Source organism: Astatotilapia calliptera, chromosome 2 (assembly GCF_900246225.1).
Source record: "Astatotilapia calliptera chromosome 2, fAstCal1.2, whole genome shotgun sequence".
NCBI classification, from domain to species: domain Eukaryota; kingdom Metazoa; phylum Chordata; class Actinopteri; order Cichliformes; family Cichlidae; genus Astatotilapia; species Astatotilapia calliptera.
The window spans coordinates 23,622,892-23,650,398 of NC_039303.1; the positions used below are offsets into that span (position 1 = coordinate 23,622,892).

General features: G+C 40.4%; 1 protein-coding gene across 6 annotated transcripts in view; it reads right to left on the minus strand.

Annotated features, from left to right (window-relative positions):
• The window catches only part of gria1a (glutamate receptor, ionotropic, AMPA 1a), a 75,987-nt gene that overhangs the window by 24,884 nt on the left and 23,596 nt on the right, over positions 1-27,507 (minus strand). For all 6 annotated transcript variants that reach the window (XR_003274165.1, XR_003274166.1, XM_026188877.1 and 3 more), the window contains exons 4-11: positions 24,586-24,770; positions 19,796-19,849; positions 16,366-16,524; positions 15,901-16,068; positions 14,878-14,982; positions 14,011-14,118; positions 6,393-6,599; positions 5,255-5,700 (exon numbers count right to left, since the gene is read on the minus strand). Coding sequence is in view for 4 of the 6 variants with exons in the window: in XM_026188877.1 (XP_026044662.1) it covers positions 5,255-5,700; positions 6,393-6,599; positions 14,011-14,118; positions 14,878-14,982; positions 15,901-16,068; positions 16,366-16,524; positions 19,796-19,849; positions 24,586-24,770 (1,432 nt within the window). In the remaining 2 variants the exon portion in view is untranslated. The remainder of the gene's footprint in view (positions 1-5,254; positions 5,701-6,392; positions 6,600-14,010; positions 14,119-14,877; positions 14,983-15,900; positions 16,069-16,365; positions 16,525-19,795; positions 19,850-24,585; positions 24,771-27,507) is intronic.

Here is a 27,507-nt window from a genome sequence, read left to right on the forward strand (position 1 = left end):
ATGATCAAGACTCAAAGGTAGAATTCAGGTTGACACTAAAACTTTGATTTAACATATTTTCAATTATTGTTTGCGATCTGGGTCGGGTTTCAATGAGACTCTGATAAAAGTTGTCTGTGCTTACATAAGTCAACAAATAAGTAATGGAGGCTTAAGTTGACACATTGACGGCAGAAAGTCAGCATCTCAACAGATGATCCAGATAATCCACGGAAAGCAGGGAAATAATGAACACTATGCTTGTGTTACACATAGTACTTGATCTGAAAATTTGACTGTTATGTTTTTGCTTCACGTAATGCTGGAGAAATGCAGAACAGAGAAATCAAAAATTCCCTGAGAAAACTGAGTGTTTAAACTCTCCTTTTTAGTGCAATAGCAAAAAAAATAAATACTGACCCTGCTGGGGTTACATTATACGCCTCGTATACAATCCGTTATTGAATGATTCTGACCACCAGCCTGAGACATTGCTGCTGGCAGGAAGGGTGTGAGTGACAGGGCTGATTTATTTCAGTCTACAGTCATATAACGGAGGGAACGCAGACACCTGAGGACCAGAGTGAACTCCACGGGGCCATGCATTTCAGACAAACGCGCACCTATTAGGAGACACGGACGACAGATGCCGACTTAAACATATCCAAACACATTCACCTGAAGAACACTACGCTCTTTTACTCAAATCCACTCAATATTTCCCTCATTGCATCTTCCCTGCTGCGCTTAAAATATAGTACAAGGAAAAAACTAGCTCTTCACTGTAACACAAGTATAGTGCTCATTATTTCCGTGCCTTCCATGGATTATTTGGATCATCTGTTGAGATTTTGACTTCGCCTGCGATGCGTTAACTTAAGCCTCCATTACTTTGGCAGGGTTCATATGAAGAGTGAGGGCCAAGCCTTGCAACAATACTACAGCTCAATGTTGATGCGATTAGCTAGTTTGAATCTGTTCGCACATTTTATGGATGTGCGACTGTTTAGGATGAGAGAGGTGAGGGTTTTTCACCTCTGAAGAATGGAGAACAGAGTTTATTAGCGAATGCTAGGACTGAGAAGAAGTAAAGAACGAGGAAGTTAACGGGTGCACAGATGAATGGAGAATTCTTTGGGTGTTTATGTTTGTGTGTGTGTTTGTGTGTGGTGAGGGTGAGGGTCAGTCTTGGAATCCACCTGTCTGCAGAGATAAACACAAGAAGGGCCCAACAGCACAGACTGGGGCTTATGGGAGGGCCTGACTGACAGTGCTGACATTTAGAAAGAGCACAGTAAACATGGCCTTGCACAGAATAAATAGCAGGGGGAGCAGTTTGGCCAATACACACACAATCACGTACTGTACGCATTAATGCATCGCATCAGTTTGAAGCATAAATTAATACAAGTGAGTCTATGCATGTGCACAGAGAAACAGAGCTGCATGTACACCTTGATGCACAGGTACACTGTAGACTGTTCCAATCTGATAGCCTACTATTAGAGCGCTGACAAAGAAAATGGCAATAAGTGTTTGCTTTTAATAGAACCAGGCTACACACACACACACACACAGATACAGGCTGACGAGAAAATTAAACACGCCTACTGATTAATCCAGGACAGAGTGGATCATCAGTGTTGTTCCTTGGCCTTTTGTCTCTGATTAAATGGAGAAGTATGAAGAGAGAAGTGCTTCAGGCTGCCTACCACAGAGCTGAATGCACCTCTAGAACAATCTGTTCTCACCTATTAGTAATAAAGGCACAGCGATGAGAGGTTTACAGGCACTGACTGGGAAATGTCAGCAAATTCAGAAACATAATGTCTTTTATCTATCTATCTATCTATCTATCTATCTATCTATCTATCTATCTATCTATCTATCTATCTATCTATCTATCTATCTATCTATCTATCTATCTATCTATCTATCTATCTATCTATCTATCTATCTATCTATCTTCAACCCTACATTTAGGCATGTAGAAGTGGTCAAGACGACGGGCTCGTCTGAGTATTTCAAAAGCTACTGTAATTTTCTCATAACCACATCTAGGGTTTACAGAGCATGGTCTAAAAAAAGAGAAAATATCCATTGAGCGGCAGTTCTCTGGGTGAAAATACCTTGTTGATGTCAGAGGTTAGAAGAGAATATCCAGACTGCTTTGAGCTGATAGAACGGGAACAGCAACTCTGTTATTAAACTTGTTAAAACCAAGCCATGCAGGAGAGGATCTAGGTACCCCTCCTGTCAGCTACGAACCGGAAACTGAGGCTACAGCCAAACTGAGTATTGTTGGTGACGATGCCCATCACTTTATGACCACAGCCCATCTTCTGATGGCTGCTTGCAGCAGGATAACGCACCGTGTCGAAAAGCTCAAATCATTGCTAACATTACAATGTGTTCCTTGTGCTCACAAGGCCTCCATAGTCATACAAATCATATCCGTTCAACAGATCACCTTTGGAATGTGGTTAAACAGCACACTTATATCATGGATGTGTAACCAACACAGCTGCAGCAACTCTGTGATGTAATATGTCAATACGGACCCTAATCTGCTTTATGTCAAATATTATTTCATATAGTCATATATATCCACATAGTCACTTTGTATATCAGCTGCTACCAAATTAACAAGTTCTTAATTAACTAGTTAGAGCTACAACATCAGACAAATCAATATTGTTGATGCTTTAAAAAAAACTAACCTAAGATCAGCCAATCGGCAAGGATAATGCTGATTGGCTGTGCTGCTTACATATGTGCTTACATAATAACCAACAAGTGAGTATCTAGGATTTCATAAGCGGTATTTGCTAAGACATCAATAACATTGCTCCAAAAAATACACGCACAATTCTGAGTGAGAAGTGTTATTTTGTACTTTAGCAAAGTTTTGAATATACAAAATGTTAAAAAAGTGACTTGTGCCTGACAAGGTATCCTCGCTCTAAAGCACACTCTATTTTATTGTCTCTTTCTCTCTAAATGGGACCATAACATACAAAATGAACATAACGCCATATTGAAAAAGACCTGAAGGTAGTGCCTTAGAATATAAACTGTTAAGAGAGTTTTTACTGAGGACGTCCCTGTAATACGCCTTCTTTTCGCAATCCGGAGAGAGAAGTATGGAGGTTTTAGGCACAGCCGCACTAGCTTCCTTTTTCACACTGACAGGACATATTCAGTCTATGAATAAAGTGGAAAAAGAAAGACAGGCTGCAGCTAGGTAAGAAAAAAAAAAAGAAGATGGTCAAACCCTACCTTACATACAAGAACAAAACCTTCTCAAGAAAGAATTTTTTTGATAAAAGTAAAACTGCGTACGCTGTGTAATACTCTGTTCTTGTGAATTTGTGATGTTACAAGCACTGTTGCTTTCATCTGACAAACCGTACAGTATGTCCTTTAACTCTAGCAGAAGAACTCATAATGCTTTAGGAGACACATCAGCATGCACCAGTGTGTGTGAATATGCACTGTGCTAACTAGAGCAACTAGGTCACCCAAATTTTCAAGGGGAAGATGTTTCCTTCAGGCCAGTATTCAGCGGGGTGAAACATTCACTGTGTTGGTTTTTCAAGACACCAAGCAGGCCATGCTGATCGCTACAGCATGTCCTGCTGCACACGCTGTGACATGTGCAGTTTTTTCTTTTTAGAAAAAAAAAAGTCTGTGAATTCCCCTGACGCCCCCCCCAAAAAAATCTTTTACCAAGAACCAAAAATGAACACTCAGACTCACCTTGAAAGGACACTCCAAGACAAAGAGAGGTATTTGACTGAAGTCCTTAGAGGACAAGCGCCCTTAAAGCCCAACCTCACTAATAACACTAATGAAATTCGGTTCCACCTCAAACCTATTTTACACAGAACATAAGAAAGTAGAGAGGAATGGCCTGTTTTGTCCTTTTAGCCGAAGTCAATGAAAGGTCTTGCATCCGCGGAGGTCGTCCCCCTCGCTCCTCGAGCAAAAGAAATGCAAATACTCTTAATTTTGTTTTTTTAAATTGCAAAGTACACACCATTCCACACACACAGCTCAAAGATGGCTGTGCATACAGAAGGAAGGGACAATTTTAAGGAAGCACCGTGACATTCCCTGGCCCTCTCTCTTTGTGTGGCATACAAGAAAATCAATAGTTAATCCAAATGCATTTTCTGCCTGTAAGAGAAGAGCATTTGGACAATAGGCTTCATCTCACATGAAGCACAGCACAGTCTGCAGGCAGAAAACAGTAAATGTCAGATGAAGGCCTGTGGGAGGAGGAATTCACTACCTACATTATGTACTGCTGAGCACCTATGTGCCGCATGCAGGCTCGTGGGTTGCAAAGTTGTTTTGTTTTTTTCCGTCCTGTTATTTGTGCAGGGTGAGGCCAAAGTGAAGATACACCCTTTAATTTGCCACAAGAAGGAAGTCGAGATGGAACGCAACGATGCTTACGATTACACTTTCAAGACGGAGCGCTGGGATCTCCAACTTCACGGTAGCTGCTACATAATGTATATGCAGCTTAATGTTTAAAGAGACAAGAAGCTCTGTCTACGAGTGACCTAACCTGTCTCTGCTAGTTCAGAGCTTACAGTGATAACACTGACATTATCTTCTCATCTCCCCCTGTTAGCGCCTCTGGAGAGCTCAGAAAGTCGACCTCAGTGTCTCTAATTTCAGACACTTAATGAGATTTTTAATTGGTGACCTTTTGAGAACGGTTTCATACCACAGCTCATGAGAGCACTTGAGGGAAGCCAACATATAACACTCAATACTCACACCAGGATCCTTCATAGCAGCTTCTTAAGGCTCTAATATTTGCACAACCGACTGGCTAATCACTTGTGAGATGCAGAATGGCAGGAATTTTGAATTTTATAAAATACTAAAGCTTTCTACTGACTACCAGTTTTGACTGTCCTAGATTTGTGCCATGTTTTTAGCACTATGGGAATTATCTGGAAACTGAATGAGACCACAACAGTCTGCAACATGACCACATCATAAGCTGGCTCTTCTGCCCTTCATCAAAGTTTTATCACTTCTTTGTATGACAAACGGCTAAGAAAAACACAACAAAATCTCAATAAACAAAACTCAAGTGAGCTGAAAAAGAAAGCAAGTCAGCATGCTGAGGCGTTGGTGTGGCAGATAGATATGTACTACACGTAGGTGGTACTGAATGTCTCTTTGTGTACCAACAAATAAAAGCAGAGACTCAGAGGAGTATAAAGCTTCAAAATTTGTGGCCTCAGCTTCTTACCGTGGTGAAATATCACAGCCTTGCTGCATGAAGGCGCCAAGTGAAAACCAAAGGGAATTGAAGATGCCAAATTCATTGGTTTGCTCTGGACTCTGCTGGGTGGTGTTCTGCTGCGTCGGTGTCTGGCCCTGCTGCACCCCGTTGGAAGCCGCCGCTTGGGTGGGAGTCTGCGGCTCGGCTCCCTCCTCGTAGTCTTCGGCGTGCCACTCGTACGGGCTGAATCGACTGACCAGGAAGAGGACGACGCTGACGCCAATGTAGGCAAACACAATGCACATCCAGATCTCGTAAGCCAGCGGGTCCAGGAAGGAAAACACGCCAGGCTTGGATTTGGTTGGTTTCTTGATCATTATAGAGATACCCAGAGACATGAAGGGCTTGGAGAAGTCAATCACCTCTTCACGGACCAGGGTGATAGTGAGCGGAGCCACAGCCACGTCTGCTTTCTGAGGAAAGAGCACAAAGGCAGGTGTAAACAGTGCTGGATAAAGTAGCATTTCATTGAAATTCTGAGGTGGAATGATACTTGTGTTTCCTTGTTTGCAGCAAAGGTCTGAGAGGATCACCGCAACCACTCAACGTGCACTACACCGTGTCTAGATATAAATGTATTCTTGATCATTATCCAAGTGTATTGCACAACGAGAAAGCAAAAGAAAGACCAGTTCTTTCAGTTTTAAGATGGTGTCTTTATCTTCCTCCCCCTCATCACAGCACAGTTGGTACACACAGCAAAAGTTAGTCGGTAACGATCCAGGTCAAATTAAAAACACAGCACAATTTCAGACTTCTGAAGAACAAAGTGGTTAGACTGTCGAAATTGCAATTCAGAGGAACCTTTAGTAATCATATAATCACAAATTATTCTAGCAGCAAACTGTAAGGATTTGTTTCTTCCAAAGTGAACCTTGCCCAAAGTCTAACATATTAAAATTATATTTAAATAAGCAGCGCAGAATACTAATAAAAAGAAAGCAAAATAGGTAATCATCCTTAACAGGCTTGGGGCCAGTGCGGTTTTCAATGTGTTAAGACCTTCAATAATCAGTATTCACAAAAGACATTTAAAAGTTAATTTTCCAGCTTTGACTGTGGGGAAAACAAAAAGAAAATCTTAGAAGAAGCTCCACCGACTCACCCCATACACCAGCTCTCCGACCATGCCATTCCACATCTTGGTTTCGGGATCTCGGGCTCCGTACTTGCCATCTGAGACGATCTTCAGTTTGTACTGGTAGCCCACATGCTTTGCTATCTCTGCAGCCAGCTCCACGATGTAGCCCTCGTACTTATCATTCCCCACAAGCTGTTCGTGGTTCTTCTTCAGCATCACGTATGGAGACTCCTGTTGGATGTGGGGCAGCCATGAGTAAAAACAGATTTTTTATGTGTTTCTTTTTATTTTCCTGCAGTTTTAAAAATCATTTACAGGAACTCACTCAACAGCTTCTGAAATGATTTCCCTGAAATTAGTGTGCACTTTGAAAATGAAGTGCTATCTCTTGTTCTAAACCGAGGCTTAGGGCAAAAAAAAGGAAAAAAAAGCACTGGCCCCCAGATATAATTGTAGGTTTAAAGGTTGAGAAGAAAAGAAAATTAAATGGAACTACAAGGCATTATTTTAGCTTTGTTCCCTGAAGGTAGGTATGCAATTCATCCACAAAGACCCTCTAAGTAGGATGAGTGCGACTGAATCGTGCACTGAAAAGCACATAGCATGCAGCAAGAAAACAGGAATTGGGCAGCATTGTTAGAGCCGAAGAGACATGAGGTATGATTCAAACGAGCACCTGTGTAAGTGCGTGCATGAAGACAATGAAGCTGACAGCTCTCTGAAACCAGGATAACCTCTGCTCCAGGGCCACATTGTTCTTCTTGTTACATCGACTACTGCACATCTCACACTGATTGACTTGCCTGAGAAACTGCAGCTGGCACTACACCTGGGGCTCCACTTTCAGAAATATGTATTTCATACAGAATTAAAGTCGCCTCAGTATAAATTGTCCAGCAGCACTAAGAAGGCCTCAATTCCCACAAGTTGTTATGTGTTCCTGTTTTAAGCGAGAGTTTTCTGCTGAGCTTAGAAAATCCTTCCATCGTGTTCACCAGTGTCTAGATAAGGAGGCGGGGTGTAGGGAGGAGAGGGTTTCCTATATGTGTTACAGCTATCTGTATTCTCCCGCTCTTTATGATCCAGGTGAAGGTAATCATTGTTGCACATAACTTGAGGCTGGTAGACAAATGGCACCCTGGGGAGGCAGTGAAGAGAAAGGACTGGCGTGCAGCGCTTTCACAGTGTACGCACTGGCGCACGCAGTCATAGACAAAGACAGGGCACACGCAACTGTGACCATGCCCACTACACACACACACACACACACACACACACACACACACACACACACACACACACACACACACACACACACACAGAAATACACACACACATGTACAAATGTGCACATGGAGATGTGGCAAGGCATACAAAAGGTCCTCCAGGACTGAATCACATTGACCTCGAACAGCTCCACTGAGATCTGCTGTCACTCAACCACATTAAATACAATACTCAGACACATTCGCTGCACATTTATACACACAAGAGCACTTGTGCACCTGAACAAATGCAACTACACATGTAGAAGTTCATATTTTTAATACGTTTTAAAAATTCAATCATTTTCCCTTGTGTGCTGACATTACCCAATATATTTTAAGGGTTATACAGACTAAAGGCGACAATAACACAAAAATCAGGCATGCTAAGATTAGACACATTTCACTCTTTGTCTGATTTCAGTGCAAAGCCGCAGTCATCAGCAAAGGAAGCTTTGATGCCCCATTAAACCAGTTGTGCCTCATTTCTCCACATCTCCAGGCCTAGTCTGTGGGCACAGGCTTGGACAGCAGGGACTACAGTGAAGAACTATGTGATATCAACACAGCAGCAAAACAACACCCACCCGTAGGCAACGAATCAGAGAGCACAGAAGTTAGAAGGTGTAAAAACTCCTGCGCCTGTGCTCCTCACACCTTATCTCTTCTCTTAGCTTCCAAGACAGAAAACTAATTTATCTTCCCGGAGAAAAGGACACTGATAGGAGATTATGTCAGAGAGAGTTATTTTGGGGGCTTACTCCGGAGACTCCAACTCTTGGGTTTAAATAAGGATTTTAGGCATACTTTCGAAAGTAGATGTCAATAGACTACATGTCAGGATTTTCCTTTGCAGCTACATTAGTGGCTACTTTCTTATATTTAACTCAGTAATCTTATTATAGTAATACTACAACAACCACTTGATTGGCTTTTCAGTGAAAATGATTCTAACAGGATCTCTGGTCTTCCAGTTGTACTGCAGACAGCTGAAGTGGCAGAAGCTACATGCATGCAGAATGTATTCCCGGCACTTCACATGTTCCACGTTGTGTTATGTTACAGCCTCATTCCACAAAGGATTCAATTCATTTTTACCTCAAATTATAAACATATTACCCCATAAAGACAAAGTTTTCTTGAAATTCTTGTAAATGTAGTAAAATTTGAAAACTAAAATATAACAACTACATAAGTATTGAAAGCCCTGGCTCAATATTTCAATCTTCTCTCAAGCTATGTCAGGTTGGATGGGGAGCGTCTGTGCACAGCCATTTTCAGATCTCAAGTCTGGGCTCTGGCTGTGACACTCTAGGACATTCACAGAGTGGTCCTGATGCCACTCCTTTGTTACTTTGGCTGTGTGCAAAGGGTCGTTGTCCTGTTGGAAAACTGGGGCTAAACCAGAACATTCTGGAGCTTGTTATAATCAAGGACACGTTGCTGCATTCATCCCTTGACCCTGACTAGACTCCCTATTCTTACTGCCAAAAAACATCTCCAGAGCATGATGTTGCCGATGACGCACTGCATTCAGGGCACAGAATTCAATCTTTATTTCATCAGAACAGAGAATTATTTCTCGATATTTGAGAGTCCTTTAGGTGCCTTTTGGCAAGCTCCAAGTGGCTGCCCTCTGGCCTCTCTCTCCTGGAGTGTTGGAGAGTTACTTTCAAACAAAGAATGTGTTTAGTTAACTATGTCTAATCTCTGAGATTATGCACTCTGTTTTTCTGAAAAATAGCCTAAAGGCTTGAAAACTGGGTACAAAAGAACCATGTAAGCTATCAATCTCCTTTTCTCGCAGCTGAATGGATTGCATTAGGGTTCACTTTGGGCTTCATTTAAGCTGAACTGACTACTGCAGCCATTTTGCACTAGTTTGTTTAAACATAATTATATCTGCTAAGTGGCAGAGATAGTTGGCTTCTGAAAATTTCTTTATCTTAATTACAACTTGGAGGCTGACTGGAAGAGTTTTTCTCCTCTCACTGGCAATGATGTCTATATATGCAGCCAATGGCTCTAAAAAGAGTGCACAAGTTGATGTGTACTGATGTCTTTTCTGTTATTCTACATTGTTTCTTGCCTTCATCAGCTCCACTAAGAATCTTTTATCTGGTGAGCACTGAAGTCATCTGAAGGAAGGCGTGTCCCACAAAAATCCCACAGTCATGCAGTCTTTCTATACCAGAACTCTGTAAAGGCAGCTAAAGCAGCTTTCCTATCAGATATTATTGAGACTAATAGCCACAACCCGCGAATGATATTCAAAATTTTTAATTCAGTGATAAATTCCTGTCCGGACTCTTCGAGCTCGGCCTCTCAGGCTCTCTGTGAGCAATTTCTTATTCATTTTAGTGGAAAAGTTTTATTACTGAAGGCTTCACACTCTCACTCTCTTGTGCTGAATCCTGTTCCGGTTTTACGATGCATGTCCACCTTTTCTCACTTTGAGCTGTTATCACTCCCCACTCTTAAGGGAATAATTGAACAATTGAGAAACTCAAATTCTGTGCATGATATCCTTCCATCCCGAATTATCAAGGAAAGTTTTGAGGAATTTGGGCCTTGCATCTTATTTTTAATGAATTTATCATTGTTAGTGGGCTGTGTCCCGACTGCTTTTAAACATGCGGTAGTGCACCCTGTTCTTAAAAAAAGTAATTGCGATCAGAAAGACCCTGCCAATTATAGGCCAATCTCAAAACTTCAGTTTTTATCAAAAGTTTTAGAGAAAGCCGTCTTTCTCCAAATACAGGCTTACTTAGTTGCAAATAATATCACTGACAAATACCAGTCTGGCTTTAAGCCAAACCACAGCACTGAAATGGCCATGTTAAGAGTCTATAATGATCCTCTTGTATTTGCTGACTCCGGTCGCCCTGCTGTTTTAGTTTTATTGGATCTGTCTTCAGCCTCAGACATGGTTGATCATAATATACTCTTGAGGAGGCTAGAGCATGTTGTAGGCATCAAGGGTTCTGCCCTTAACTGGTTTAATTCTTACCTCACAGATAGATCCTTCTCTGTTGTGATGGGAGGATACTCTTCCTCTGTTGCCCCTCTCTGCTGTGGTGTGCCCCAGGGGTCTGTATTGGCCCTTTATTATTCTCTTTGTATATGCTACCCTTGGGCTTCATATTTGAAAAATACAATATTTCTTATCACTTTTACGCTGATGACATTCAAATCTCTTGTCAACTGACTGATGATTTGTCAGCATCACTGAACTCCCTGTACGATTGCCTGAGAGAGGTTAAAGATTGGCTGTCAGATAATTCTCTCATTTTAAATGAGAAAAAAGCTGAAGTTATGGTGTTCGACAGCCATATTCCTCGAGACCAGCCTGTTGCCCTGCTGGGGCCCCTAGCTAACTCTCTCTGATTCTATGCGTAACCTGGGTGTCTATTTGGATAGCTCCTTTAAGCTTGATAAACAAGTATCATCAGTAGTTAAATCTGTTTTTTTTCAACTGCGCCAGATTTCTAAAGCTAAGCATTATATCACACAGGGACCTGGAAAAACGTATCCACGCTTTTGTGACCTCCAGGTTAGATTATTGTAATTCTCTCTACTGTAGTGTCCAAGCCTTCTCTCTTCGAAGGCTGCAACTCGTTCAGAATGCTGCGGCTCGCCTTCTTACTGGAACTAGAAAATTTGACCCTATTACTCCGGCTCTTGTTGATATACACTGGTTACCAATCAAATATCGCATTGAGTTTAAAATCTTGCTACTCACTTTTAAAATCCTGGATAACATTGCGCCCAGCTACCTCACTGACCTCCTCAATCTGTACATTAAGATCATCAGGTCAATTACTCCTGGCCCAACCTAAGTTTAGACTGAAGACCAGAGGCGATCGTGCCTTTGCTTCAGCTGCACCCAACCTTTGGAACAGCCTCCCTGCTTCTATTCGAGCCTTGGACTCAAGATTGAAAGAATATCTATTTGACTTGGCTTTCCTCACCAGTTAATACCCTTTTAAATCTTTTAAATTTTAAACTTTTAAATCTTTTATAAAATTTTATAAAATTTATTATTTTATTATTAATTTTACTGCTGTTTTTGTCTCAGCGGATTTTGTATTTATCTAACTCTTCTGGTCTGTTAGTGCCTCTATCCTGTCTATGCTAGTGCCCGATTTGTACCCTGTTATTAACTTATGTTGACTCTCCATATTACTGTGAAGCACTTTGGTGTGCCTTCGGGTTTTTAAATGTGCTATATAAATAAAACTGTAATGTATTGTATGCAAAAAAGAAAGCTTTCACAGGATTCTATACAGTCCTGTGAAAAATGAGGCTCATCTCATGATTCAGTAGCTGGTAGCGCCACCATAATTTTAAATTACTATTTTTCTCTATGACTTTATCAGTCTCTCACATCATTGTGAAGGAATCTTCACCCACTCTTATTTATGAATTTGCTTTAGTTCATAAAGACTTGTGAGCATTTGTTTAAGCACATCTCTCTTAGGTCTCCCCACAATATTTAAATCAGGTTGACGTGTGGACTTTGACTGGGTCATTGGAACTACTTGATTCTTCTTCTGTTGTACATTTGCTGCTGTGCATGGGAACAATGTCCTGCTGAATGACCCAATTTCGCCGAAGCTTTAACTGTCAGAGAGATGACCTCACATTTGACTCTAGAATGCTTTGCTATAAAGAGCATGCAAGACTTCTAGGTCCTGTCTCTGTGAAACAGGCACAAATCATCACTCCTTTCACCACACTGCTTGACTGTAGGTATGATGTGTTTGTGCCTATATGCTGTGTTCAGTTTGTAACAAACATGGTGCTGTGCATTATGGTCAAACATCTCCACTTTGGTCACATCTGTCCAGAGGAAATCATTGCAGAAACCTTGTGGTTTGTTCAAATGGATCTTTACCAATCTAAGACATGCTGCCATGTTCCTTTTAGAGAGAAGAGTCTCTCCTGTCAACTCTTCAAAACAAGCCATACTTGTTCAGCCTTCCTCTAGTTGTACTGTCACGAACTGCAACATTTAACATGCTAACTGAGGCCTGCAGAGTCTGAGATGTCGCTCTGGAAATTTTTGCAGTTTCTCAGTTTCGCGTCGCACTGTCTGATCTTGAGGTGAGTTTGTTGCGACTTCTACTCCTGGGAGGATTGGTAATCTGTCCTGAATGCCAACTTGTCAATATTTTTTTTCACTGTTGAATGATTGACTTCAAACTGTGTGCAAATGGTCTTATAAACCTCCACAGATTGATAGGCAGCAGCAATTGTTTCTAGATATTGCTGGTGTCTTCCCTCCTCAGAATTGTGTTAACATACACCTGAAAGCTCCAGAGCAGCAAACTGCCAAAATGTCTTCCTTCATAGAGATGCTCATACTTGCTGATGTAGGTTGTATTTTTTCACAAGACTGCAGAAAGTCATGTGAAAACTTTTTTTTTTCACATGACATATAAGTTAAGCTGCTTAATTTCTAATTCTGGTGTGCATATACCTTTCACATATACATTAGAGCCATTAAAGCCACTTTTCACTGCAAAAAAAAACATTTTCACTTTAAAAATATACCACTAGTAAAAAATAGGGAACCAGTTCATAGACAAGCTACTGAGAACATCCTGTACCTCCAGGGATATATTGTACTAACTTTAATATCCTCTACTGTACTATAGTCAGATATTATCAGCTATGATTACAAAATATAATGATACGTGTCACAAGAATGGATTAGGTCGAATCTGACCTCACTTGCAGACCATTTGTGTTACTGCCAATAAATACAACCTGAGACATGTTGGATGACCTAATGATGACATTTATGGTAAAAAAAATAAAAAAATAAAAATTTAAAGGATGCACTGACATACCACAGCCTCATATATAACAGTTACTTTGTCTATTTCATGAGAAGTTCTAATGCTGCACAGACACTTCTGCTGGTTCTTTCTAGTCTGCCTGTTTTTTTTATGTGTGTTGACATTACCACAGAGATTATGTTGACCTTTTGTGAGCTTTTAAAAGTGCAATAAATGTGTACTATACCAACTCTAACAGTCATCAACACTGTATGTCAGGCATGAGATTCTGCACTTCAGATGTACACGGAGCAATAAAGTTATACTGATACTCATTGTTATTCTGAGCAGGCTTCAGTCAGAATGAGAGCAGTTAGAAAATGTAGCTGGGAAAAGAAACAAGAGAGCAAGATACAATTGCGGACGCCTGCTGAATTCTTTCAGGGTCGTGAAATTTAAGGAACTCTACCATGATAGAGAATATGTTACTATTACTTTATCTGTTTCAGTCTCTCAAATTAAACACCCTCGTCCCCTAAAAAAAGCCCTTAACCTCTGTTTGTTTGAGTTTTTTTGTTTTTAACTCATACTTACCAAGATAGTGGTGACTATGTAAGTTCTGTTCAGCAGTGGGTAAGTCTCGTTGCTCCCTCTCAGGCTGGCTGTGGTCACGTACTTCTCATCTTCATTCCAGTAGCCGACCTAAGGCAAGGAGAATGTGTCACAAAGTAGGGCCCGTGTTTAATTAACTGCCTAAAGTGAAACTGACTATATGAGAGAAAAATAACTTTTACTCCCACTCAAAGACTCGAGCTTAAAGGCAGTTTATCATATTTCAGCTTATATTTAAGTCCAGCTCAATGACCTATCAAGCTGATTTAGCAGCTCTTACTGTGAATGACTGAAATCCCAAAAGAGACATGTATGTGGAGTGCACAAAATTTAATTGAAATGATGAGCTGTATTTAATAAAAATGTATAATTTATCAGGCATTTCAGATAAATTCAAGTACTTAAGTCTCCTCACTGGATAGCTTCTCCAGCGCAAGAGGAAAATATGAATTTCCTGCTATTTCAAATAAACATTCAGTTGCATTTGCAAGACTGAAAACATACCAAGAAGTAAGGTAAATCCATGTCTCTAATTTACCTTTCACCCTTAAGGTATTTGCAGCAGTAATGATGTACTCATTTGGGAGCTGCTCAGTGAGGTGTGAGAGTAAAAAGCTACTCATACACTTCACTGAAGGTAGTAGGAGATTTCTTGTTAAATGTAAATCTTAACTTTTTAAATTAGAAACTGGCTCTTTGGAGCATTCAGTCGTTTGACTACAGTACAAGGTTTTAAAATAAGCTACAGGGTTAGTCAGACACATGTAATAAGACTGCATACATATTGTCTTTTTAGAAAGGGGGCCCTTGGGCAAGAATGAATATCTTAAATCGGACCCTCAGGCTCACCTTCTTGGGTCCAGAGGGGGCCAGTTCCATGACACTAACAGTGTAGTTGGTTCTGCGGCCTTTCTCATTAAACTGAATGTGACCAGTCAATCCATCTATACGGACCTGTAATGGAGTCAAAGATATCGAATAAGTAATTCAGATCCTCTCACTTCCTTGGCTGGTACGGCTGCCCCGTAACGTGATATTCAACCAGCGTTTCAGTGCTAGGAGCAAGCACTCGCACATCATGCTAACATGACATGCATTCTAAGCGCAACTCGCATGTTTTGTGTCGTTTTCATTTGTGAGTGTCCGCGCGTCACTGTGGACATAAATGACAGACGGTGTGCACGTATGTGTGCAGAGTGCACCGTGTTTGTCTTGGCTGTGTGATGGAATTAATTGAGCGAACACGAACGGCTTCAATCTCCAGTCTATCTGCAGGCAGATGGCGAGACTGATTCGGAACAGGCCTCTGCGCAGCCACTCTGCAGACAGCGCCTTGGGCAGCACACTCACACAAGCACTTGTACTGTACGTAAATCCTCATGAACACAAAAGCAGTTTTTATATTTCCATATTTTGCGTGAATGGTGTTGAATGGCTTGAACTTAAATTTTCTTTTTTTTTATTAGCGTTCTAAATTTAATCCAAATAACTGTCCGTGTTCCTCAATGCACATGCAGGTCGGCGTTCGTGTGTCTCTGTGACATTAAGGAGTCTCACAGCCAGTCCAGCATTTTCATCGCCAAATATTACATTTCTAAACTCAATTGCTGATGTCATATTTCATGATAATCACAGTCGAGTGTTATTGCCTGCAGGTTGTGTTTACTAGCTATGATGTCACATTTGATACTGGAGAGCTCTCCAACGACTTAATGTGAACTTTACACGACAGAATGAGACCTAATTTGTTCAGCCAGCCCAAACTCAGGAGCTGTTAGCCAATGTGCCACTCAAGAAATTGTGTGAGTGTGCACGAGGATCTATGTATTTATGCGTGTGTGCATTAGTGTGTTCCTCTCCACGTGTGCAGACCTGCTGCAGGGCTCTCTGGATGTCTATGCCCTGTCCCCAGGGAGCTGGTGGGTTGGCTAGGCATTCTCCAGCGTTGCCCCTGCGAGATATGTCTATCCTCTGTCTCCTTAAATTCTGAAAGGCTGTGGACATGACTTTCACCCCGTCATATGTTAGAGCACCTGTGTACTGCAGAGAGCAAGTTTAATTCAATTACATTTCATGTCACAAACACTAGAAGCGCTTTGCTTAAACATCAGAGACTTCATTTCTATAACTTAAACTTTAGGTTACTTTCTTATGCCTGTAAATACACAAATACCTTGATATGGTATCACTCTCAGCTTGGTATAGATAAATAATTGCTATAGCAGAAATCCAAAATCCAAAAAGCATATTCAGGTAAGAGTTACCTATTATATAGACACTAGGCTTAGAGACTTATGGAAGAAGAAGAAAGTAACTCAGAAATTTAAGGGGTAGTACTTTGAGTCCAGGCTTGGGCACTTTGGAGTCCTTATTATCAAACTCCATCCACTGCTGGACGATGCGGCTCACACTCGGCTCTGAGTTGTTGACGAGCTGAAAGCCGGTTATGTTTGCCCCGCCTTTCCTCAGATCTGTCAGATCGATGTCCAGAAAACCCTGAGAGGAAACCAGACAGAAACAGATTACACACACATACTCACACAGGTACAGAGGATATGTTAACTCCCTGTGAAATCCAGCTGATATGTTCTTCTACAGCAGTGGATTGCAAACAGGGGTTCTGGTTATCCAGGCGTCACAAGAAAAAAACCCACATGTAAAATGGATCTCGCCTCTACTTTTGAGCTTCATAAGCAGTTTAGCTTATAAGCAGATGGATGAATGGATCAATTATCATAACTTGTTAAAAACTGCATCAAAGGGTTTCAAGCAGGTGAGCATTTTGTAAGAACACTGTCCAAAAAGGTTTTGGAACCAGCAGCAGGGCACCTAACATTTGGTGCCGCTGGTTGGGTAATTTAGCTAACTTTATTACATTTTGAGTACTGCTTTAACTGTGCCATCACAAGTTCAGGTTTTAATTTCTTAATAAAGAAAAAAAATCTTTCATTTTTACATAGGGAGATCATCCCATTGAGCAGACTTCATTTAGGTCTTTCCTGAGGGACAGAAGTAGTGAGAAAGAAAATAGAAAACCTCATTACATGGAAGGAGCAGTCCGGCACTAATCTGTGATAGACGGAGTCCTCATATGCTACTGTTAACAACAGCAGGATCAAAACCTTATAGGCTACTGTGAACAATGCAAGGCGAGCCTCAGGCAAAGAAGAATGGAGGAAGAAGCGATTTACTGTAATGGTATTTCCTTCTTGTATCCCCCCCCAAAAAAAAACTATTATGTGGAGAGGGCTGTTTTTCAGAGGTAGAAAGTAGGAAAGACAGTTTCAGTCTCTCAGCAGGCTTCCTGTCAGCGTGGGGAGAGGAGGAGGTAGACAAGAGGGACCGGGTGGGAGTGGAGACAGAGGAGGAAAAAAGATTTGTCTGTGATTTGTCTGAGGTTTAAAAGCAAAGTTTTGATTGATGAGGAGAAAAGGTGCCTCTCTCTGGATTGTCTCCAGCGTACCATCCGTTTTCTTTCTTCTCTGCTCTGATGTTGTTGTTGTTTTTTATCGTGCCATTTGAAGCCTTGGCTCTTTTTATCACATCCGTTCCGAATTCGCGCTTGTTTACTGTGTTTTGATTTTCATACAGTCAAAAGAACTGAAGAAAAACAAAGAGGACTTGCTGTTCCCTAGCCTAAAGTTATCTAGAATTGTTTTTTTTTGGTTTTTTTGCCCTTTTTCATTTAAGAGAAGAAGAAAAATACCCCAAACATATGCGGGCAACCAAGAGGGGCAGCATTCAGTCTGCTTTAACAGCCGCATTTCCCTTAATGTACCTGTATGTGTTGCCAGGTGTCCATATTTCTCAGCTCAACAGACAGACTTATGTCTTTTTTCTGCTCCATGAATGAGCTAATGCTGTGCAGTCAGCTGAGGAGGTTACTATAGAAACTAGCCTTTGCTAACACAGGACGTAGATGGGGGATGTTCCCGACAGAATTGTAACCACAATTTAAGTACTTACTGAAATTCAGTCTGTGCTCAGAATCAACGCACACAAGCACACATGTGCACTGAGGTAAGTAAATTAACTAAAAGGTCCAAGGACGTATAAAGTCATTTTCTTTCTTTTTTTTCCCCGTTTTTTTGGTCCAACATTTTAACGGGCCCATTATAAATGACTGTGGCCACTTTGTATATCATCTGTTATTACCGTCTAAGCTTTATTGTTTAAATTTAAATCTGGCAAACCGGTTGGACAAGGGAGATTGAGTCAATCTAAAACGCCAGCAGTGAGAAACTGTTCAAGCCAGCATCTGCATATTAATGTTGTTATTACCACAGCTTCTGTTGATGCCAGTTTTCTTTTCATTTAGCCACATTTATCGAGTGTTGTCAGGGTCTAACGTGTGTGTGGCGAGGAAAAGGCAGCAGACAAAGAGAGCTAATGGATGTATGCTTTCATACACTGGCTGCCTGACCTTTTTCTGTTGCTGTGAGTCTGCACAGCTTTCTGTCACTGTCGCAAGTCTCCCACTTGTGTTGCTGTGATTTCTATAGCTGTGGCAGTGAAAGGATATTTGACTTAGCTGAGCTGCAGATGGAATGAGGGTAAAACCAGACAATTCTATTGGGTAAACACAACTATTGAATTGGCAATAAACTACTGAAAGTTTGGAATCCAGTTATGAAATGAAATATAAGACAAAAGATACAATTTACATACATTTATATAAATTCAAATAAAGTGTGAATGCAGAGAAGAATAGTGCCGTGCAAAAAGTCCTGAGCCACCCCTGATTTCTCTCTTTCTCTTAGAAAATGAGAAATAGGCACAGTGAGTTACTGAAATCTGCCAACATATATGAACATTTATTCTTCAACAGAACCTGAACTCTTTAACACAAGCTTTCTTTTAACTTTATTTTAAGTGGTCTTCATGCCTGATTGTATTCCATTCTGTATTTTTATATCCAAGTATGATTTACTGCATTGGCAGTGTGTTTGGGATCATTGTTGTGCTGAAATGTTACGTTGTTTCCAGTCATATGCTTTCCAAATAATATTACATCAAAATCTGACGGTACTTTTCTGCATTTATAATGGAGCCCCAAATCATGATAGAGCTTCCACTGTGTTTTACGGATGGTTGTTAACCCGTCTACTTAAATAATTTCCAATCAATCTCCATTGAACAGTAAATGGACCAACTAAGGCATCTCTCAGGTCTTGTGTCAGGTCTTTGTTGGTTTTGTTCCCCTGTTTTTTAAGGAAATGGATACCGCTCATTTGCTATAGTTAGTATTTTTTAAGACCCGCCACTTCTTCTGTTGTCCTCAACTTTTTAAAGTAAACAGTGTCCAGATAGTTTTCAGTTAGTAAGTCTTTAAGAATCAACATGTTGGAGGAAAAATACTATTTTATGCTTGTCAAAGTGTTTTATCTTTGGCATTTTTTGTAGATTCAACTAAAGAAATGGAAACAAATGACATGTTTTTGTGACAGACTGCTAGTAATAAACTGTTGAAAGACTTGATTTAAAATAGATTCTTTGCTAAAGTGTCTGTTATGTGTCAGCACATATGATTAGATGATTCATAGGTAAGCGCTAACTGTGGCTTAAAAAAAATATTTGGAAATGGTCAGGTACAGGAAGTGGACTGAAAATGGGTGAAAAATCAACCAAAGAACTTCGGAAATGCTAGAGAACTATTGCTCAAGACGTCTTAAAAAATTACAAGAACATCTGGCTTCTTGGAAGCAAAATATAATTGGTTATTGGTGGTTATTAAGAAATTTAAAAAAATGAAAATAGTCTTTCTTACCAGATTAGCCAGAATATAGTGGTAGCTCTTTGCATTCTTTCCTTGATCTACAATCTGAAAGATAAGAACAAAAGAGACATAAAATAAAATGCGTGCCACACACACGAGCACACAAGGTTGTTTCGAATATATTCATGTGTGAGAAAGTGCGAGGAAGGATATGACACTCTCTCGGCATCACACCACAGACAGGACAGTGTAAAGCATTTGATCTTGTGCAGGACAGGCAGAAAGTAGGTTAACAGGAAATCAGAGCAAAGGGACTGGCCTTTGAACATGTTGGCTTTGAGAAAATGACAGTTCTGGAGTCAAAGAATGTCCTTTCCTCCCTTTCCTGCCAGTGATGAATGGTTCTGCTATGGAAGAAGTGTTCTTACAGCACTGCTGTCTTTATGCAGATATTTGTTCCAAAGAAAATGGCACAATATCTACCAAGCAAAATGTATCAACAGAAAATTTTGATACATAACCCGAAGAGGGAACAACTTAAAAATTAAATATTAAAAAAAAGAAGCAAAGACGGAGAAATATACACAGTTTAAGACATGAGGCAGACTCTTCCTAATCCTACTAGTCTTCTCTCTGCTCTCAGTATTGTTCCCTTGTGAGCTCTGGTTTGATCTTTGATCTGATATTTAAATATTTTACAGAGTTCTACTTCCCTGGAGCTCCATCAAGGTCTAACAATACCATGAAATAATGCAGGCTGTTAGTGATGAACTGTGCCAGCCCTTCTCCCACGCTTACACTCTGCATCTCTGTCCTGCCTGCGCTGTCATAATTCTTTCACTGCAGGCGTCGCAGGTCGGCCAATCACAAAGGGCCAGGACACTTTAAGAGATGGTTTATTTATATTATGAGTGGAGCAGGTAAACCGAGCGTCACTTTTACTTAAATCTAAATGTAGATTAAGTATATGATTAAAAAGAAAAAAATGTCATGCTTAGCTGGTGGCTAAATTATTTTTTTTTCTTGGCTAAATAACGAGTCTGCTGTTGTGTATAGCTACAGCAAATTTGGTTGTGTGTGTGTGTGTGTCCTGACAACAGTCGCATAAAATAAGGTCAAGTGAGCAGCATTAATTTAAAGCTTAATAACAGCCTTAACCCGGTGGATATGAAGTTTGCTTCATGCTCTCCATGCAGGCAGTGTGGTAAACATGGTTTTTCCTTTCTCTTTCTCTTTGCAAGCATTTTGCTTTGTGTATACAGTGCAAAGTGCACTCATTTGTTTGTGTGGTGTTCGCGTGTGCGTCTAATGATGCCGTAGGTCATGACAGAAGGTGGCATTTGTTATTAATGATGACCTCAACACGAGGGGAGCCCTGCGGCCAAGCCTCAGGCAAGGAAAAACAAGAAGGAGGGAGGAGAGACACGAACCAGTACTGACACCAATACAGGGGGAAACAGGGGGTACAACAGGGGGAAACACACAGCCACACTGGACTGTCAAATGGAAAAGTTTTGGCTTTGAGTAGCTTTTTTTAAATTATGCATGCAGATTTTAAGAGTCATTCAGAGTTCAGCCCAAAAAGAGCAGGTCACCCTTTTTGTCTCTCAGTTGGCAAACCCACTGAAACATCTCTGCGGTGGCTTTTCTATGAAACTGCCTCTACACTCGGTTTGTGTGATATACTGTCAGTGGCTGTATTGTAAGACAATATCTGTACGGTATGAGATGAATTAGATGCGATCAGTTGTGAGTTTAAAGGGCAAACCAAGCAGAGGTGTTGTGTATATATGTGTTTCTCGCTGGATGGGTGCACAGGCAGGGCAGCGTGGAGGCAGGGAGCAGATGTCGGTGATTGATGGTGGCTGTCTGAATGGAGAACTTCTCGGGCTCAGCTTCTGTAAACTGGTGAGAACTGATGCAATAACCTTAACTGTAGACACCAGGCCATCAATAACATTCACACAGAGCAGTGATAGCCTACAAATACAGATGGGGATGTGTGTGCACTTTTTTTTCTTCTCTGGAACAAACATAAAGAACTATGACAGTCAGACTGATAACATGCGTGGAATCAGCAAGCAAAACAAATTACACCTTGGTGCCTTCATATTATGCCAGAATGCCTGCTTGTAAAAGGCAGTAAACCCCCCCCCCCCACAAAAAACAACAAAGTGAACAAAAGTTTTTGAAATAACGGGTTCTTGGTTTCAGACAGCGGTTGAATAAAAGCAGCTCATTTTGAGTCAGCAACCACTGATTTTGCTGATTGAAAGACAGCTTTTCTTAGCAGCCTGGTAATTAAACTCGGGAACTGTACATGAGTTAGATGAAAAATATATTTTAATGTTTCCAGTTTGCTCATTTTAAACTGAGAACCCTGTGAAAAGGGTCTCTTGAACCTAAGTACTTCATTCATGATAATGTGCATGATAAAAGACTGTCCGTGGCAGGGCATCCACAGAGGTGACGTTTAATGTGGAAGACTAATAAATAGTAGAAATGTAACAGTTTAGTAATAAAGTGTAGATGTTGTATCCTAAATTATTGGTTTAATGTATCTACTGCTTCTTATTAACAACACTTAATAATCTGCCCTTAAAATCTCAAGAGCTAAACTGTCACCTGAGGCTGTCTCCAAAAGCAACTAATCCCCTTCAGTATTAAAATTTGAAACTATACAGCATAAAAATGTTCTGTTCTGGTCTTTTTAGCAGATTTTAACAATGCTGAATGTAAAACACTGTACACCATAACAGCACCTTCACAGCACCACTGACTTGGCGTTATAAAGCTAAAACTACATTGAGTTGAATTAACATTGTTATGGAAGCCTGTTCACAGTCTGCTAGGCTGCATTTGAGCTAATTCCAATAACCAAATGAGGGATGAGCCTGACTAGTCAGCTAGATCAGGGGTGTCAAACTCAAATACACAGTGGGCCAAAATTCAAAACTGGAACAAAGTTGCGGGCTAACGTTAATAGTTATTGAAATATATTTATTCCTCCAGATATAAGAATGAATCTTTTCTTATGGACTCAAACACATTTTGCTGAAAAACTGAATATGGAACAAGCAAAGCTTAATACTAAACAATATATATATTAGCTGTATAATACCAGTAGGCCAGCTCTAATAGTAATTTGGTATGGCTTCGCGGGCCAAATGTAATCAGGCTGCGGGCCAAATGTAATCAGGCTGCGGGCCAAATGTGGCCCGCGGGCCAGAGTTTGACACCTATGAGCTAGATGTTTGAATGTTTGCCAAATTTGCTAGTCTGTGTCAGAAATAATAGTCTGTTTAATGGATTATTTTTCTTTAATTAATGCAGAAAGGCAGTTACTCGCTCAAAGATGGTTCAAAGATGACACCACTGGCGACTACCTGGGGCTACAGCCCTGACACACAGCCAGCACCCTACTCACGTTCTTTCTACCAGTGGAAACAAGCTGGGGAAAAATAAACTGATGACAGCTGTCCTAACTAGCACTGATGTATAAAACCTGGAGAATAACAGGAACATAACCAAGCATCCATAGCCAGGTGTAATCATGTTCTGGATGTGAATGCTAGCAAGCGTAAACCAACGCGGCTGCTGTTAGTATCACAAAGGTTAGACATACTCTGCCATCTAATCTGATGCTGTGTGTTTGTAACTTTATAAAGGACAAAAAATGGCCCACATTTCAGCGGCTTCCAAATAATATTGAACAAGGAACACGATTGACAATTTCATATTGCTCCTGTAACACACATAACATATTTGCTGTAATGTGGACTCAGTTTAAATGTTTTCTTAGGATCTTTTACACTAGTCTAACTTTTTTCTCTTGGTTACACGACTAACAAATTAGTGATTTAAACAAGAGAAAAACAAACTGTAGCTACTGTCGGTGAAATGCACCCATACAGCTGTCTGTGGACTTTGCTAATAAAGCTAGCTAGCATTAGCCCATAATGTAGTGCTGTTCCCTCTCATCCAGCTATATTCATTTATGGCTCCAAACAACCTAATTGCAAAAAACGCCATTTCAAAAACCAGTGGGTGATGACACAGTGTGTGTGTCCATCACAATATTCTTACAAGCGTATAAACATTCACTTTTCATATTTTTAAACACTATTTTTAGCAGTTGCTAAGGAAACTGCCAACATAACATCCTAGTACTGGATCATGTGTAAACTGCGGTGGTTACTGTGATATCTTCCTTTAGCCAAACTACTGTTTTTGTGAATAATTAGTCAGAACCATTTTCTTCATATTATCTCCCTGTTGTGTTTTTAATAACCCTTTATAAAGGTAACAACAAAGAGACACCGCCTTCGTGATATAATCTGGAGTTCAAGGGACCTGCTCTGCCTAGTTACAGTTGCTAAGCTATGGTTGGACAGTCTGTGTTTGATGGAAGGGGCTGTGAACAGTCAATTGCGATGATAGGATCCTTTTCCTTTTAACAATGCGGAGGTGAGAAAGTGATGATCCTATCATGGGAGAACTGCTGGCTTCAAATGCCAAAGCTGCGTTATTTATCTTTTACTGTCCTTGATGCTCCAGCAGACGAGACATCACAATAGACCAACAGCCAACCACCACATTAAATTTATATCCCCTCCTTTCTTTATCTGATAAAAATGTGTATAAATTTGTCCTGAAATGTTTGTGCCTTTTTTGTATGTCCGACGAATTCTTTTAAACTTAAGCCACATACATAACTAATACTTAGCTTGACATCTGTCTAAAAGAACAGCTGTATGCTTTTGTTGTGCTATGAGGCCACGTTTTTATGCTAAAATTTGATTATACATTGTGAAAACATAAAAAAGAGTGAATGTTTTTACCATTTGCAGTATGTTGTTGAGTCTCTCAGTCTCACAGTCAATGATAATCTGGCCCTCCTTTCGCTTGTCCAAATCCTGGAACACCTTCGCAAAGGCATTACTCGATATGGTCTCCACATTGACTGAGGTCACCAGCCAATTCCTCTCTGCTGCCGTGTCAAGAACCTTCTGCAGCACAGACAGACCTGGAAGACAAGCAAATGAGAACATGTGTTTTTGCCAAGTGTACGGAATAACTGAAATGCGCAAAGAAAGCTCTGGAGGTAACTGTGTGGGCACCTGTAACAGAACTTCTGCAAAGATGATGAATGACTAGTTGGTATTCATCTACTGGGAGCAATCCAACAGTGTCTACATCTTATTAGACAGCATGCGAAATAAATTACATGCGGGGTAACCTCATGCTTTGTGTAGTTATATTATGAACTGCAAGATAAATTAAGACAACTTGTGAGCCAAACAGAAGCTGCACAGAAACCCAAACTGCCCCTGATAAGCTTATCCATCAGAATCTCCCTTGTAGCTCTGGTGATAAAGTGTAACGAATGCGATAGTCCATTAAGCACACTGACATATACAGGTGCACATTTCCAACTCGCACACCGCCGGGCTAAATAATCACCATTTTCATGGTAACAAACAATCAGCTAGACAACACACTCACAGTAAGCTTTAAGTCCTCCAAGCCCCAATTACAGGTGGCTCTACTCAATTACACTGTCACCAATACCCTGCTGACTCATTCGAGCATCACAGAGAAGCAGGTAGAGCAGCCAAAAAGCTAAAGGCTCATGCTAAGACAGGATATAAAAGGTGATTATGGAACACATTGATCTTGAGCTCTGATTTACAACCTGAGTCACTGTTGTACTTCTTTGCTGCTGGCAGCAGACCAATCAGATTCCTCTCAAGCTGGCAGCCGCAGTTGTTCCACAGAGTAAATAAAGTAATTTCACCCACGGCAGACTGGCAGCCATTACCCAAATGAATTATAGCAATCACAAAATTTAGAATTGCAAACTGATACACGACGTAGTTGTGTTTGCTTCTATGTTACTTAGCTGGCAAGCGCTGTTAAAGACTCCTTCGTTCCGCACATCACGCGGTTCACATATATTCTACGATAAATGCACGCAAATACTGGCTTTCCCACAACAACAGCAACAGCAGCAACAACACAGACCCTGTCAAAAGAAGAATGAGAAATGAAGTCACAGCCTCTGAAAGATGATTGCTTGGTCTTATTAGAATGCGCACCAGCTGCTCTCCAGGCAATTCACGCTGCTTTTTTTGACAACAGGTCATTAAGAAATAAAAAGATGGATGGTGTTTCACCTCTATATATGACCACAATATAGCACATGTAAATAAATTAGGGAACCAGACGAATGTGAGAATGCTGAATGGAACTGATACAGAGGGGTTGGTACATGGCTATTCCTTTTTACCTCATGGTGCCGACGCATTTAACAGAAAGATGAACGATAGAGTGATGAGCACGGGGAGACAGGAGATAGTGAGCTGTGAATAAAGTCACAAGGCCGGCTGTACTTTAATGGAGTCGAGCTGTAGTAAGTGTTTCAGCACCATGGACAGCACCACTCATTGTAACCAGGACCCGTGTTCCCAAATATGATAATCCTCCCAGAGAGCTCATCAAAAACTATAAAGAAAACTGTAAATAAAACTATAAGCAAAGAGTTCCAGCTTAAGACTGAGTCAGCTCAAAAGACAGAAAGGTGGTGACCCTGTCGCCAGGTATAACTCATTCTCTCAAAGGTTGTGCTTGGTTCAGTGAAAATGATGGGCAAAATCGGCAGACCTAATCATATAATTTACTCTGGAAATGGTTTAAACATGAATATAAAATTGTAATAAATAAGTTAGTTGCATAAATCTGAAGCCATACTTTAGTCTATGAAATATTTGAAAACACGGACCTACCAGTTTATTATGTTGGCATACTTTGCGCTTAATTATTAACAGTGAAAATTATTCAGCTTTTACAAATTACACCTACAACGCCGGGAAGTTCGCCATGTCTGTGAATGCTTTTGCAAGTCTGAGATGTGAAAAATAAAATGAACTGAATCATAATACGAGACCGTGGAAGAGCTGTAATTGTTTGTGTGATCACTCAGCTGATGAAAGCTGGACCGACCAAACTCATCACTGCTGCACTGCTGTGCTCTTTTTCTTTTTTTTCAGTTCAGTGTTATTGCGTTGGCTGGAAGATGTGAGTGAATTTTAAATGAGATCGACCACAAACATTATCTTAGCTCAGCATTTGGAGTTGACACACATGCAAATGCACAATTTATTATTATTATTATTATGCAGTCACTGTTATTATGGTGGGAAATTTAAATACTTAGTTACACTAGCTCCAAAAGTCACACCATTTCTAGCTTTACCTATTTCCATACAGCCACTGTGTAAAATCTTTGTATAATCCTGACTTTAAGAGAAACTCTGTGAATTTACTCATTATTTTCATTAGCAGCTACTTTTAGTACTGGGACACATTGAACCCAGAAGTTAATTGATTTTCATCTTTTCATTCTTTTGCTATTTATTTTAAATTCTTCTATTTCTTTTAAAAACCTAATATACTTATTTAGTTCTTAATCTGATTTTACCTTGGAATACAGCTGGTTAGCAGTTAAGGTGTGCTAAAATTAGTGTTTGAATCTCATTAATGGATTCTAATGTTTTCTTTATTTTTCATTTGTTTTGTTACAGATGTATTGATTGCTTGCCTCACTGACCGACTGATTTACCTCAAATATCCTCTCGCATTTTTAAATGTGCTTGATGCACTCCTCTAAATCAAAGTCAGTCTGACAGGAGAACTCACAAAAATGTTCCCTCAAAGGCATACTGAGAGAGAATGATATCATAATGGAATCTGGCTGTCGTAAG